Here is a 15,720-nt window from a genome sequence, read left to right as displayed (position 1 = left end):
GAAAGGCTATCTCAAAACAGACCATTTCCAAATGGATAGGACATTGCATACGTTTTTGCTACACCCACCATGGAAAACCAGTTCCTGCTAGCATTAGGCCCCACTCCACCAGGGCAGCAGCTACATCTACAGCCTTCCTCAGGGGGTGCCTACCAAGGATAATTCTGGAAGCTGCAACTTGGAGTTCAGTACACACCTTCACCAAACACCATCACTTACCACTTTACTCTAAGACTAGAGCTGGCTTCGCCACTGCAGTTTTGCAGGGCCTTCTAGCCTCCTCTAACCCTGTTTGACTCCACCTCCCATCCTTAGCTTTGGGATTCTACCCAAGTGTGATGACTGCAGCAGGGTAACACGATGAACATAGTACAGTTTTGTACCTACCATAAATGTAGATGTTCGAGTGTATACCCTGCTGCAGTCCAGGTTACCTTCCCTCCATCCCCTCTGAACTAGCTGAACTTATCTCTACCACTCTATCTTATGCTACCTCTGTGGTGTATTTGCTTTTGCCTAAGGGTATTTTATTTTTATATAGCTATATGTAGTTTATATATATATATATATATATATATATATTGCCTACCTATTGGGGGCACCTGACATCTGGGGCAAGAAAAACGAAAAACTGAAGAAAATTGCGTCGGATGCCTCTTATATACCCCTGGCGTACTGACGTCAGGGAAGAAACGACAGCAACCGACGCCGGACCAAGAATTTGGAATTTTGGCCGACTGCGGGACCGCCTGACGGCAGATAACCCAAGTGTGATGACTGCAGCAGGGTATACACTCTAACATCTACATTTATGGTAGGTACAAAACTGTACTTTCCTGACTCTCACAAGTTCCTTTTTAAAAATCCTACTTCAGATCCTGAAACCATTTCACAGGGACCCAAGGGCATTAAGGCTACTTCGGCCAAAAATCCTATCCCCTCTGTTAGAGATTCCAGGGCACTGGGTAGATGGGGTAAGAAGGTATACACTTATGCAACCATGGCCATTAGGGCCTTAAACTGCCAGTTTCATATGTTAAAGTATCAGCAGCATATTATTGGATTGCTTAAACAGAAAATGACGATTCTTGACTGTGCTGAAAATAAAGATTTACAGGATTTGATGCATTCTGCTGAACAAGTTGGAAAACATACTTTGCAATGTGGTTTTGATTCATTAGAGGCATCTTCCAGGGCTGCTGTCACTGGGTCTGTACTTCGAAGGCATGCTTGGCTTAAGGAGCAATCTTTGCCAGATCATGTTAAAGCTAAATTGCTGGATGCTCCCTTAAATGAAGACCGTTTGGCAACAAAGTAGAAGTACTAAAAGATGGAGGAAAAAGCTAAATCTATGCAAACTTAGATTTCCTGCAAGTACAGCCTCCCAGATTTAGTAGACTTTGGCCCTCTAAGAATTGGTCCTTTCCTGCCTCTTCCAGGCCTTCAGTCCAAACCCAGAACCAGCAGAACACCCAGGCTTCAGTCCCAAGGTACTTATAGGACTAAGCAGTGGGGGGCTCCCACTTCCAAAGCAGGGCGTAGTAAGACTCAACCCTATGGTAAACTGTCTGAATGACTTAATTTTAAAAGTTCCAAGCCCTGCGCAACTAACTGTTTCTTGAAGGGGGAAAGATTGCCCTGCTGGAGGCAAAGAATTGGGAACTCATTACCCATGATAAATGGGTTTTAAATAGTTTCCCAAGGATACAGATTCCACTTCCACTCCTTACCCAACCCCATATGGTTGGCCAGATCTACCCCCAAATCAGTGGGCAGAGGCTCAAAAGCAAGTTCTCTCAAGTATCAGGGCTATTCATCATGTCCCAGAAGAGGAAAGGGGACATGGTTTCTACTCAAGACTTTTCCTGGTGCCCAGAAACGACAACTCCTGGCGTCTTATCCTGGACCTCTCTATCCTAAACACATTTTTGGTGGTCCCAAAATTCAAGATGCTGACCCTTCACCAGCTGCTGCTTATGCTAGACAAGGATGCCTGGTTGGCAACACTGGATTTAAAGGAAGCCTACCTGCACATCCCAATAAGGGAATCTTGCAGAAGATAGCTATGCTTCAAAGCAGGCTACATACACTATCCGTTCTCTGCACTGCCATTTGGCTTATCTACTGTGCCCAGGCTATTCACAAAGTGCCTGACTCCAGTCATTGCGTTTTGCAGGCAAAGAAATATTCAGATATACCCATACCTGGACGATTGTCTAATTCAGGCAGAAAGCCAGGACATACTATTGAATCACCTGGCCTTTGTACAGAAATTGCTAACTTCTCTGGGGTACACCATTAACGAAAAGACATCACAGCTTGTAGCCTGCCAACAATTTGTTTTCTTGGGAGCAAGTTTGAACACAACTTCCCGGATGTCTTTCCTCAAACCAGAGAAACAAGTTAATTTGACAGCCTACTTCAAACCACTGGGCACAAAGACCCAGCTATATCTGCAAGGAAAATACTGCAAGTCCTGGGGTTCATGGCCTCCTGCATTCTCGTAATTCCATATGCAAGACTGCATATGAGGAAACTACAGTGGTATCTAAAAAGCCTATGGTGTGAATGTTCTCAGGATCAAGAAGCAATGATTCCTATCATACCTTGTCTACAGATAGAGTTCCTTTGGTGGGCAGAGGCTTGCCACCAAAACAAGGGACTGCCATTCACCCTGTCCCCTGCTGCCCAAACCCTAACAGTCGCATCCGACTATGCATGGGGGGCTCACTTAGCAGGGAAGTGCTTTCAGGGCAAATGGAACCCAAGTCAAATGCACCTGCATATCAATCAAAAAGAAATGTTAGCTGTACAGAATACTCTGACAGCCTTCAAGGACCACATTCTTCCAGGACAATTAATGGTAAAGACAGACAACACCACTGTTATGTACATAAAACAAGCAGGGAAGATCCCACTGATACCCTCTCTGTAGACTAACCATGGCTCTGTTTAACACAGCCTTGAGCTACCAAGTGCACCTACAGGCTCAATTCCTGCCAGGAAAGCTAAATACACTGGCAGACGAACTAAGCAGAAGTCTCATGGACCCACACGAGTGGAAACTGGAACCAAAGATATCCAGCATGTTGAAAAACAAATGGGGGGAGCCCAGCGATAGAACTGTTTGCCTCCCCCCAGAACTACCAATTGGGCAACTTTTGCACAAGGACTCCCCACAAACAAGCTTGGAAAGTGGATGCCCTGTCCTTCGCCTGGAAGAACCTATCTATTTATGCCTTCCCCCTCTGCCTCTCCTCTCCAAGGTACTACTAAAGATCAAGCAGGACAAACCAAGGACGATACTGATTGCACCAGACTGGCCACGCCAACACTGGTTCCGCCTTTTGCGCAGTGTCACTGCTGGCACCATGGCACCTGCCTCACACCCCTGCTCTGCTATCCCAGCAGGAGGGCCAGATTCTGCACCCACACGTTCAAACCCTGAACCTGGCAGCCTGGCTAATTATCTGATCCCTCCGTTACCATCCCTCAGTAAGCAAGTGTTGGATGTCATTCTGGAGGCAAGGAGGCCTAGTACTAGAAAATCCTATGCTGAAAAATGGAAAAGATTCGGTTCCTGGAACCAAACTTGGGATGGGCACAGCAGCACCCAATTTACCTCAGATTCTTCTGTACTTAACTGAGATGCTTCACAAGGGCCTTTCCTTTTCGTCTATCAAATTTCATGCCTCAACCATTTCAGGTCCATTACAACACAGAACCATCCCTCTTATTTCATCCACTGCTGAAGTCATTCCTCATAAGGGCCAAAAATTTAAGACCACCCAGGAGAGCCCCAACTCCAGCCTGGGACCTTAACTTTGTATTGGAAAAATTCACTCTATCTCCTTTTGAGCCAGCTGCAAATGCAGAGTTGAAATTCCTTTCTTGGAAAACAGCCTTCCTTTTAGCCATCACTTCAGCAAGAAGAGTGTCTGAATTACAGGCCTTCATGCCACTGGAGCCGTTCATCATCTTTCATGCGGACAGGGTGTCCCTCAGAACCAATCCCTCCTTCATGCCTGAGGTGGTATCCAGTGTGGCACTTAATCAGTCCATTCATTTGCCAACCTTCTTTTCTAATCCACTGAACAAAGGGGAACAAATTCTGCATTCCTTAGATGTGCACAGACAACTTAGATTATATTTGGACAGAATTAAACCTCTCAGGAAATCTGAACAGCTGCTGGTTGCATTTACGGCAGGGGCAGAGGGGAAGGCCATTTCAAAGCAAACCATTTCTAAATGGATAGGCCATGGCATTCATTTCTGCTATAAGCGCCATGGAAAACCTTACCCCACCGGGGATGACCACATTCAACCAGGGCTGCATCTACCTCTACAGCCTTTCTCATAGGTGTCCCTATTAGGGACATCCTAGAAGCTGCTACCTGGAGTTCTGTACATACCTTCACCAAGCATTACCATTTGCTCATTTTCTTTAAATCCAAAGCTGGCTTTACCACTGCAGTCTTGCAGGGCCTTATAGCTTGTCCTAATGCTATTTAATTTTCTCCTCCCATCCTTAGCTTTTGGAATCTACCCCAATGTGATGACTGCAACAGTGAAACACGAACATTAGTACAGTTGTGCACACTTACCATAAATGTAGATGTTCGAGTGCATTCACTGTTGTAGTCAGTTACCCTCCCTCCAGCTTCTTCTGACTTCTGTTGGCTATACCTCTATTCTTGTTTACTATGCTTAAAGCTTTTTGGTGTATTTGCTTTTTTTTGGAGGGTAACCTTGTATATATAATTGCTTCCCATTATTGGGGGCAACTGACATCCGGGCAAGAAAAACTGATGTAATGGCGTCGGCTGTATGCTTTATACCCCTGACTACCTGATGTCATGGAAGATGAGATAGCAACCGACGCAGGACCCAAGACTTAGATAATCAGGCCGACTGAGGGTTACTGCAAGCAGATAATCCAAATGTGATGACTGCAACAGTGAATACACTCAAACATCTGCATTTATGGTAAGTGTATACAACTGTACTTTTTACTGATGGCTCTGACCTCTGTCAGAAGGGTATATCTTAGTTGCAAGGGCTTACAGTGAGTCAGCCCTATCTTTTTCTATAGGGGCAGGGTTTCTTTGAGAAGTAGTCCTCCTCTCATGCCTAAAGTGGTATCTGATTTTACTTTAAACCAAAACCCCCCATTTTCTTTCTTGAACCTAAAAAGGAGGGTGAAATGATACTCTATACCTTTGATGTACACAGACAACTCCATTACTATCCTGACAGAACTAAATCTTTCAGGTCTTCAGATTAGTTGCTCATTTCTTGAGAAGGTGAGAATAAGGAGCAGCCTATGTATGACTGTTTCCCAATGGTTATCTTAGACTGTTACCTTTTGTTATACTCACCATAACAAATGTATTCCCGGTAGGATCAAGGCCCACTCGTCCTGAGCCTTGGCTTCATCAATGGCTGTTTGGAAAGTGGTGGAATTCTAGAAGTAACGTAAAAGCTGATATTGGCTGCTCTTTATATGCCTTTACAAAGCACTTTAACAGTGATTTTTTTTCCTATGTCCAGATCAAGCTTTGCTTGGATCTTTCTCCAGAGGCTCCTGGACTCCTCCTTCCACCTCCCAAATTTATTAAGCAAGGGTAGTCCTACCCATATAGCTAATGCTACTGCAGGAGTGATCAATGTGTTGAACGTAGTACAGTTGTGTAAGTAAACTTAACAGTAGATGTTCGAATATTCACTGCTGTGTTAGCCGCTCCCGTCACCATCTTGTTTTTTGTGTTTTTATGCCAGAGTGTGGAGGCTATTTTGTTCTTGGCATTCTTTTTTGAGCTCAGCTTCCCTCTCTCTGTTGCCAAGAATATTGTAAAGGGCTTGGCACCCAAACTTGTTTTGTAGTCTGCTTAGCTTGAGCTGCCTGACATTTGGGACTCGTTGAAGGTACCTTGAACTTTGGAAGCTGCCCGACTGTTCATATCCTTGGCAAGATGCAACCCATATAGCCAAGACTATTGCAACAGTGATCATTCAGCCATCTGCTGTTGTGGTAAGTTTGCTTACACATCTGTACTTTGTTGGGGATGAGCCTTTGGGTGACGAGGTGTTTTTTTTTTTGTTTTTTTTTTTAGACTAAGAAATCCTAAAGCAAAATGGTGTCTCTAGTTTTGATGTAGAGAGAGCCCCATGCTCTGATTTCTGTACTTTTTCTTTTGAATTTGTGCTATGGAATTATGAATCATAAACCATATATTTATGGAAAGAATGCATTCTCTTCACAGACACACATGTGCGATTATATATATATATATATATATATATATATATATGTGTGTGTGTATACGTTGAGCGGTTTTATTGTAGTAAGCTGACATAATCTGCTGCTGCAGAATTGGTGTTTGCAATGTATAGCAATTACGCTTGTTTCCCATTTTTATTTTTTGTAGCACTTGAAAGAGCTAAACTAAAACAAAGAGCTGATTTCATTGAAGCTAAGAAAAGGGAAAAAGAAGATAAGGAAAAAAAAAGAGAAGTAATACGGAAAATGTTAGAGGATGAAAAACTAAAGAGAAAAGAAGAACGAGAACGTCTTAGATTAGAAAAAGAGAAGGTACCTTAATGGGAAATGCTTCATAGAAGTAACTGTAATTGTATTTTGGAACATGATTACTGTTGCATTAGAGTGAGAGGACAGTTGGTGTTTGGTAACTGTGTTTAGAGAATGCAGTAATTTGATATCAGGAAGTGCAGCTGCCAATCTGTATGTATGCATCTAAATTCATACATTTGAGTGTGTATGTGTTTAATACAAAAAATGTGTGGGAGGAATAGTTTCTCTGTTTTTGCATGTGCTTGTAGAGTCCTCTGATTGTCCAGCCTGTTGGAAAGCATTCCATGAAAACTCTGCCAGAAAGGATTCTAGTAGACAGTTTCTCTCTTTGATCTCATAACTAATGTCAGCAGTGTGTGTGTGTGTGTGTGTGCGTGTGCACATGTGGAGGTTAGTGTATTATACTACCTGTTACATTATGACAGTGAACAAAATCCCCTGATATCTTGACCAAAGAATGTGCTTCTAGGGCTCCCTTGAAATGTGGCATTTGTTCCTAGAAGGTTTGTTAAAACTGAATATATAGTGTGTATAGATTTCCATACAACTGCTTTTTCATCTAATTACAAATCACAGAAAAATTCATTGAAAACACATGATGTTCTTCGTGTTTCACTGTTGCAGTCCTGACAGTTGGGATTTCCTGCCAAGAAAACCCTCGGCTGACCCGACTACCAGAGAAACTTATTTCACCTCCCAGGCCGGCGGTCACCTTAACTGATGTCAGAACATCCAGGTGTAAAGGGAGCCAGCATGGGTCATCACTTACGTCTTTTCTTCCTGCTGCAGCGTGAAGCAGCTTTCAAGTGCGTCGGTCGGTCCGCACCGGAGAGACTATGTCATAAAGATAAGTACCCTGTTGGGGAACTCCTTTCTTTTTTTTTTTTTTTTTGACTCGTATGTCAGATAAAGTTAATTGTGTCTGCTGTAGTAGACAAATTCTAGACAGAGACATCATACACTTAGTGTAACTTGCTTAGGCCCAGATCATGATGTCCCTAACTGTCGTTTCTGTGCTGGGTTTAACACTAGAACTATTAGGCATAGAGCAGAGTTTTTAGCTCATTTTCTGAGGCAGGAATCTGTGCAGTTGCATACTGTGGCGTCCTCCAGTTTTCCCCAACCTCAATGTACCCAAGTGCAAAAAAGATGAACAAAATCCTAGGCCCACAGATGACACTCACTCTCCTTCTAGACTTGTGATAGTTGAGGAAGGTAAGGTGCTTTCACAGCACCCTTTGAGCTTTGAATCAGTGACCCAGACCTCTGTTGAGACCCATTTGGAGTCTGACATTCCATCGGTCCCTTTGACTTCTACAGCTCATATCTTCAGTTCAACCATTGGGTCCGAGACGGCTCGGCAGGCCACGGCTTCTGACAAGTGACTGCTAACCAAAGGTTCTTCACAGCATAGGGCCATTCTGGTGCATCTGCAGTCCTAAAGAGTCAGGCACCATGGTGTCGGACTCTCCTAGGCCCAAGGCCAAACCCGCACCAAAGAAAGGCATTGTGGCAGGGTCTTCACCTAGGCTATGGGCTCCATGTTTCAGGGACAGCAACAAGATTTGATCAAATTGGTGAAGACCTCTCATTATCATTGTAAGGTCCAGACAGACTAAAGGGGATATCACCCTGGGGAAAAGACACCCACCCTTAATTCCTTCCTGATCTTCTGCATTTAGAAGCGTCTGACTTGGAGGACTCAGCTTCTGAGGAAGGACCTGGATGTCCTTCAAGGATGCATCTGCAGTCATAAAGTACAGTTTTGTACCTACCATAAATGTAGATGTCCGAACTGGATAGCATCTGCAGTCATAACAAGTGGGTTGTCCTGTCGTCAGGCAGCCCTGCAGTCGGCCGGATTCCAAAGTCCGGGTCCGGCTTCGGCTGATGTCGCACTCCACCCGACGTCATCTCTGTTGGTCTTCGGGTATAAAAGCATCAGCCGACGCCATTTTCCTCAGTGTTTCTTGCCCCAGATGCAAGTAGCCCTCTTGCAGGCTAAAATTTGGATAGATGCCAATGTTTCCAAATAGATAGAGGTAAACACAACAATAAGCATATATGTACATATATACAAACAAATACACCATAAAGACTCCCCAACAGCTAGCTATTAGGAGGGTAAACACCCTAGGAGTACCACAGAGGGAAGGAGGGAGGGTAATCCTGACTGCAGATGCTATCCAGTTCGGACATCTACATTTATGGTAGGTACAAAACTGTACTATGTCCTTCATGGATGCATCTGCAGTCATAACAAGTGGGTAGAATACCATAGCCAACTAGGGTGGAGGATAAAAGTAGATTATGGTGTGTTTAGGATCCCTTGCAGTACAGCAGTGGCAAACCCTGCTCGGGATCTGGAATATAGAGGCAAATTGTAATGCTTGGCAAATGTATGCACGGAGGTCCAAGTAGCCGCCTCAATAATGTCTTTGGTTGCCACTCCTCGTAAGAAGGCTGTGGTAGTGGCTGTTGCCCTTGTAGAATGAGGTCTTATGTTCTGTGGAATTGGTTTTCCATGGAAGGAGTAACAGTATCGTATGCAATTTCCTATCCATTTGGAGATTGTCTGTTTGGAAATGGCTTTTCCTTCCCTTCCTGTTGCATAGGCTACAAAAAGTTGGTCAGTCTTTCTGCTATTTTTGTTCTGTCCAAGTAGTAGCGTAGCTGTCTATGTACATCCAAGGTATGCAGTATTCTTTCCCCTCTGTTTTGTGGGTTGGGAAAGAAGGTAGGTAGGTGGATTGCCTGGTTTAAAGATACTCTGGATACCACCTTGGGCATTAATGTAGGATTAGTTCTCATGGACACTCTATCTTGGTGGAAGATTAGGAAGGGTTGCACTGCCATTAAGGCCTGTAGTTCTGAAACCCTCCTTGCTGAAGTAATTGCCAGTAGGAAAGCAGTTTTCCATGACAGGTGTTGTAGGTCTGCTGTTGCTGCTGGTTCAAAGGGTGAAAGTGTCAACTTTTCTAGCACAAAGTTTAAATCCCAGGCTGGTAATGGTGGTTTCCTTGGAGGTTTTACATTCTTGATTCCTCTGAGGAACTGCCTGAGCAAAGGGTGCAAAAACAGGTGGATCAAAGCTGTATTCTGCTGAAATAGCTGATGCATGTATCTTGATGGAGGAGTAGGACAGGCCTGAATGAAGAAGTTCGGCCAGATACTCCAGAATGTTAGGTATATCTATGTTTGACACATCTTTTCCTCTTTCGGTACTCCAAATGACAAACCTTTTCCATTTTCCAGCATAGTTCCTTCTTGTTGAAGGTCTGCGTGCTTCAAGAATAATGTCTTTAACTCTTTGGGAAAGTTCTGGATTAGCTGCTGCTATGTGATGTTCCATGCAGTCAGTTGCAGCTTTTTAGGTTTGGATGCATGATGCTCTAGTTGTTCTGAGTTAACATCAAAGGCATCAGGGTATTGGCCACATATTGTTCGAGACATGCTCTTCAGTAGTGGGTACCAGTGTTGTCTTGGCCAGTTTGGGGCTATCAGGATTATCCTTGGACGTTCTTCCTTGATTTTTAGTAGTACCTTGTGTATCAAAGGAAGAGGTGGGAATGCATATGCTGTTAGGCCTTTCCAGTTGAAGGAGAGTGAGTCCACTTTCCATGCTAGTGGGTGGAATGTCCTTGTGCAGAATTTTTTGAGCTGGTGATTGAGAGGTGATGCGAATAGGTCTATCTGTGGCATTCCCCATTTCTTTGAGATGGTCTTGAAGATGTCCGGGTGCAGCTTCCATTCGTGGGCATCCGAAGTGGTTCTGCTTAATATGTCTGCTAGAGTATTGTCTTTCCCCGGAACAAACATTGCCTGTAACTGAATGTTGTAGCTGAGTGCCAGGGTCCACAGCTCCAAGGTCATTTTGCATAGGGGGTATGAATGAGTGCCTCCCTGTTTGTTGATGTACCACATGACTGTGGTGTTGTCTGTCCTGATCATCAACTGGCCCTCTTTGAGGAATGGTTTGAACTTTTGGATTGCCAGTTTTACTGCCAGCATTTCTTTTAGATTGATGTGCAGGTGAAGTTGATCCTGTGTCCACAATCCTTGCACGCATTTGTCCAGCATGTGGGCCCCCCATCCTAGGTCTGAAGCGTCTGTTGTGATGGTCTGGCTTGGTTGACATCTGCGAAAGGGTAGGCCTGGGTTTGACTGGCATGCCTGAGCCCACCATAGGAACTCCTGTTTTAAGCATGGAATTAGTGGGATTTCTGTTTCTAGACTGTGTCTGTGTTGGGACCATAAATTCTTTAGGTACCACTGTAGTTTCCTCATATGTAGTCTGGCAAATGGGACCAAGATTATGCATGATGCCATGAAGCCCAAGGCCTGCAGAAATTTTCTTGCTGTTAACTTGTTCAGTTTTGTTAGTGCCAAGAAGTAAAGAGGAAGTTCTTTTGTTTTCTGTAGTCAGGAATGCCATTTGTTGTACTGTGTCCAATTCAGCCCAAGAATGTCCTTGTTTGGGATGGTATCAGCCTTGGCTTTTGTAAATTGACTGTGTATCCCAGTCCTTGAAGCAAGTAAATGACCCTTTGTAAATCTGTTGTCAGCTTGCTTTTGTTGTCCCCTTGTAGTAGGCAGTCGTCCAGGTATGGGTAAATCTGAATTCCCTGTAGTCTGCAATGGGCGATTACTGATGCCAGGCATTTTGTGAATACTCTGGGCGCAGTAGATAAGCCAAAAGGCAATGCTGAGAATTGATAGTGCTCTGATCCTGCAAGACATCTGAGGTATCTTCTGCAGATTGGTCGAATGGTGGCGTGCAGGTATGCCTCCTTGAGATCTAGAGTTACCAGCCAAGACTCCTTGCCCAGCATGGGAAGAAGTTGCTGTAGGGTCAGCATTTTGAATTTTGGGACAATGATGTATGTATTTAAGGTGGACAGGTCGAGAATTGGTCTGCAACTTTTTCCTTTCTTGGAACTAGGAATAGTCTGGAATAGAACCCCTTTCCTTGTTCTGCTGTTGGCACTCTTTCCACAGCTCTCATGTTTGCTAACTCCATTATCTGGCGTAGAGCCTCTGTTTTTGATTTGGAGGTAGATTTGGCATTCCTCTTTTGACTGGTAAAGTGTGGAAGTGGAACCGGTAACCTTGATCTATGGTTTGTAAAATCCACTTGTCTTTTGTTATGTAGTGCCAGTTCTTTGAAAATAAGGTTAACTTTCCGCCTAGAGGAGCTGCTATTTGTTCCCTGGTAGGCGGAGTTAGGATTAAGTCACTGTGGTTGTGCTGATGTAGTGGCAGTGGCTGTCTGTGCCTCTGTTGTTACCTTGCCACTGTCGTCCTCTGTAGGCACCTCCTCTGGATTGGTTTCTGCCTCTGGAACGCCTATTCCTGCCCCTTTGAAATTTTGTGGAGTCAGGAAAGGACCAATTTTGGCAGGCCAGTTCCTGCTAAACCTTGGGGTTGAACCTGCAAGAAATCTTTAACAGTTTGAACAGATTTTGCCTTTTCTTCCATTTTCTTCATAACCTGCTGGGCAGGTGTACCAAACAAACTTGTCTTATCCATAGGAGCATCTAGCAACTTAGCTTTAACATGATCCGGTAAAGCTTGTTCCTTTAGCCATGCATGCCTTCTTATCACTGTGCCTGTCATGGCTGATCTAAATGAAGCCTCCAGTGCATCATAGCCACATTTTAAGGAATGGTTGCTAACCTGTTGTATGTTATTTACCATCTCTAATACATATTTCTTATCAAGAGATTCATCAGTGGTTACTTTTTTAGTTAACTGATCAAGCATAAACTCTTGGTATTGTATCATGTGAAACTGACAGTTTAAAGCTCTAGCTGAGAGAGTAGCTGAAGTGTAGACCTTTTACCCCATCTGTCTAATGACCTTGCTTCCCTTTCAGAAGGAATAGGGTTTTAGCTGTGGTCGCGGCTACTGCCGTGGGACCCTGGGATATTGATTCTGGGTCTGCAAGTGGGGCCTTGTAAAGGTGGTGATGAGTATCTGGCACCCTGTAAAATCTGACAGGTGTGGCAGGGGCTGGAGGTAATGAATCAGGAGCGGAGCAAACATCATTGAAAGCATCATCCACCACAGAGAACAGGAGGTATAGCTAAGGGCCTGTGCTGTGGGAGGTGCAGAAAGGTCCTAAGTCTTTTCTGGAGTCTGAAAATCCTGTTGCTGCCATTGGAACTGTTCTCGCATGGCATGCAAGGTTTCCCAAAGGAGAATTCTTCTGGTGGGGAAGCAGCTGGAATGGATTCTTCAGCATCAGAATCTTCAAAATTGGAGAGGAGCCTCTGGCTGGTCAGTAATGTCTGATTCATCAGCAGAATCATCAGAAGACACTGGCTCAGGGGCTCTGCCCTAGGTCTCTTCTCTGGGGCTGAGAGGCCCTGTCTGGATGAGATTGAGATCCTCTAATTAAAGAAATTAAATCTTCTGCCAAAGAAGTATTTGAGAACTAGAAGAGGGCCTGGATGTGGTGGGTTTAACAGGCACTGATTTAGTAGTCTTGGCAGCTTTAGCCCTGGCGAAGGCCTTAATGGACATGGCTGCTGGAGGCCTAGCAGCACCGTGCTGGGGTAGAGACATCCAAGCGATGGTGTCTGATAAGTCAACCACCGTAGTGGGTAAAATTTCTGAGGTCGATTCAAAAGTTGTAGCAGGGGCCTCAGTTGTAAGAATAGGTTCAGCTGTACTTTGATCAGTTTTCTCGGTTTCGAAACCGAGACACTCGCTTTTGCTTTTCGTGGTTTCGGCGAAACCGCGGACCATGTCGGTCTTATCTTTGCGCTTTTGGAAGATTGGGTAGTCGGAGGATCCGACGGCATAATGTCGCAAAATCAGTACCGAAAAACTGTTCTGCAAACTCCGACCGGCGCCTGGCGTTAAGTCGGTTGAAGAAGCACAGGCGAACAGGCTGCCACGTCGTGGGCTGGGCCTAAACAAGGCAGACAGTAAGAGTGGAAATCTTTGAGGTATTTGTTTCCCACAGGTTAAACAATTGTTAACTTTTTCTGACATCGGCTGAGGCAGAAAGAGTCCCCAACGGGTACTTAGCTTTAGAAGTCTTGGTAGTATTGGTGAAGTAATCTCTGGATCCGACCGACCGGCACTTGCGAACAGCTTCTGCTTGGGCCACGGCAAGAAAGACTGAGGAAAATGGCGTCGGCTGATGCTTTTATACCGAAGACCAACAGAGATGACGGGTGAGTGCGACATCAGCGGCCGACCCGGACTTTGGAATCCGGCCGACTGCAGGGCTGCCTGACGACAGGACAACCCACTTGTTATGACTGCAGATGCATCCATGAAGGACATCAAATGGGTTGTCCTGTCGTCAGGCAGACCTTTGGTCGGCCGGATTCCAAAGTCTGGGTCCGCTCGCTGATGCCGCACTTCACCCGTCATCTCTGCTGGTCTTCGGGTATAAAGGCATCAGCCGACGCCATTTTCCTCAGTCTTTCTTGCCGCTTGGCCAAGCAGAAGCTGTTCGCAAGTGCCGGTCGGTCAGATCCAGAGATTACTACTACCGAATACTACCAAGACTTCTAAAAGCTAAGTACCCGTTGGGACTCTTTCTTGCCTCAGCCGATGTCAGAAAAAGTCAATAACTGTTTAACTTGTGGGAAACAAATACCTCATAAAGATTTCCACTCTTACTGCCTGCCTTGCTTAGGCCCAGACCACGACGTAGCAGCCTGTTCGCCTGTGCTTCCTTCAACTGACGAACGCTAGGCATCGGGTCGAGTTTGCTGAACAGTTTTTCGCTCAGATTTTGCGTGCATTATGCCGCCGGATCCTCAGACTACCCAAATTGTTAAAAACGCAAAAAAGACCGACACTGTCGCGGTTTCGCCGAAACCACGGTTAAGCAAGCGAGTGTCTCGTTTCGCCGAAACCGAAAGCCTGTCAATCTTCAGCCGAATCCATGACTACTACTGAGGCTCCTGCTATCTTAGTTGAATCGGCCTCAGAAGTTTTGCCTACTACTGTGGTTCCTAGTGATTTATCAGACACCATCCCTTTGGATGTCTCTACCCCAGCACGTGGTGCTGCTAGGCCTCCTGCAGCCATGTCTATTAAGGCCTTTGCCAGGGCTAAAGCTGCCATAACTGTTAAATCAGTGTCTGTTAAGCCCCTCACACAGGCCCACTTCTAGTTCACAAATGCTTACTCTGGCAGAGGATTTAATATCCTTAATTAGAGGATCCCAATCTCACCCAGACAGGGCCTCTCAGCCCCAGAAAGAGATCTAGGCAGAGCCCCCGCGCCAGTGTCCTCTGATGATTCTGCGGATGACTCAGACATTACAGACCAGCCAGAGGCTCCTTTTTCTACTTATGAAGATTCAGATGCTGAAGAATCCATTCCATCTGCCTCTCCACAAGAGGGATTTTCCTTTGGGGAAACCTTACATGCCATGAGAGAACAATTCCAATGGCAGGGACAAGATTTCTCAGATTCAAGAAAAAGGCTTAGGACATTTCTGCACTTACCACAACATAGGCCCTTAGCTATACCTCCAGTACTGCCTGTTGTGGATGATGCATTTAATGATGTTTGCACCGCTCCTGATACTTTACCTCCAGCCCCTGCCAAACCAGATAGATTTTACAGGGTGCCAGACACTCATCACCACCTATACAAGGCCCCACTCGCAGATCCTGAGACTATATCCCAGGGGCCTAAGGCAGTAGCCTCGACCTCAGCAAAAAACCCTATTCCTTCTGAAAGGGAATCCAGGTCCTTAGAGAGATGGGGGAAAAAGTTTACACCTCTGCTACTCTCTCAGCTAGAGCTTTAAACTGTCAGTTTCATATGATCCAATACCAAGAGTTTATGCTTGATCAGTTAACTAAGAAGCTGTCCTCTGATGACTCCTTAGATAAGAAATATGTTTTAGAAATGGTAAATAACATCCAACAGGTTAGTAACCATTCTTTAAAATGTGGCTATGATGCACTGGAGGCTTCATTTAGATCAGCCATGACTGGCACAGTGATAAGAAGGCATGCATGGTTGAAAGAACAGGCCTTGCCGGATCATGTTAAAGCAAAGCTGTTAGATGCTCCTATGGATAAGACCAGTCTATTTGGTACACCTGCTCAGCAAGTAATGAAGAAAATGGAAGAGAAGGCAAAATCTGTACA

General features: G+C 44.9%; 1 protein-coding gene across 2 annotated transcripts in view; it reads left to right on the top strand.

The window, feature by feature from the left end:
• BAZ1A (bromodomain adjacent to zinc finger domain 1A) overlaps positions 1-15,720 on the top strand; it is a 3,222,221-nt gene that overhangs the window by 1,141,625 nt on the left and 2,064,876 nt on the right. For both annotated transcript variants that reach the window (XM_044074116.1, XM_044074115.1), the window contains exon 8: positions 6,429-6,592. In XM_044074116.1, the coding sequence (XP_043930051.1) occupies positions 6,429-6,592 (164 nt within the window). The remainder of the gene's footprint in view (positions 1-6,428; positions 6,593-15,720) is intronic.

Source organism: Protopterus annectens, chromosome 6.part0 (assembly GCF_019279795.1).
Source record: "Protopterus annectens isolate FY-2018-M chromosome 6.part0, PAN1.0, whole genome shotgun sequence".
Classification (NCBI taxonomy): domain Eukaryota; kingdom Metazoa; phylum Chordata; order Ceratodontiformes; family Protopteridae; genus Protopterus; species Protopterus annectens.
Note: the sequence above shows the minus strand (reverse complement) of the source record. Positions and strands in the feature narration are given on the sequence as shown.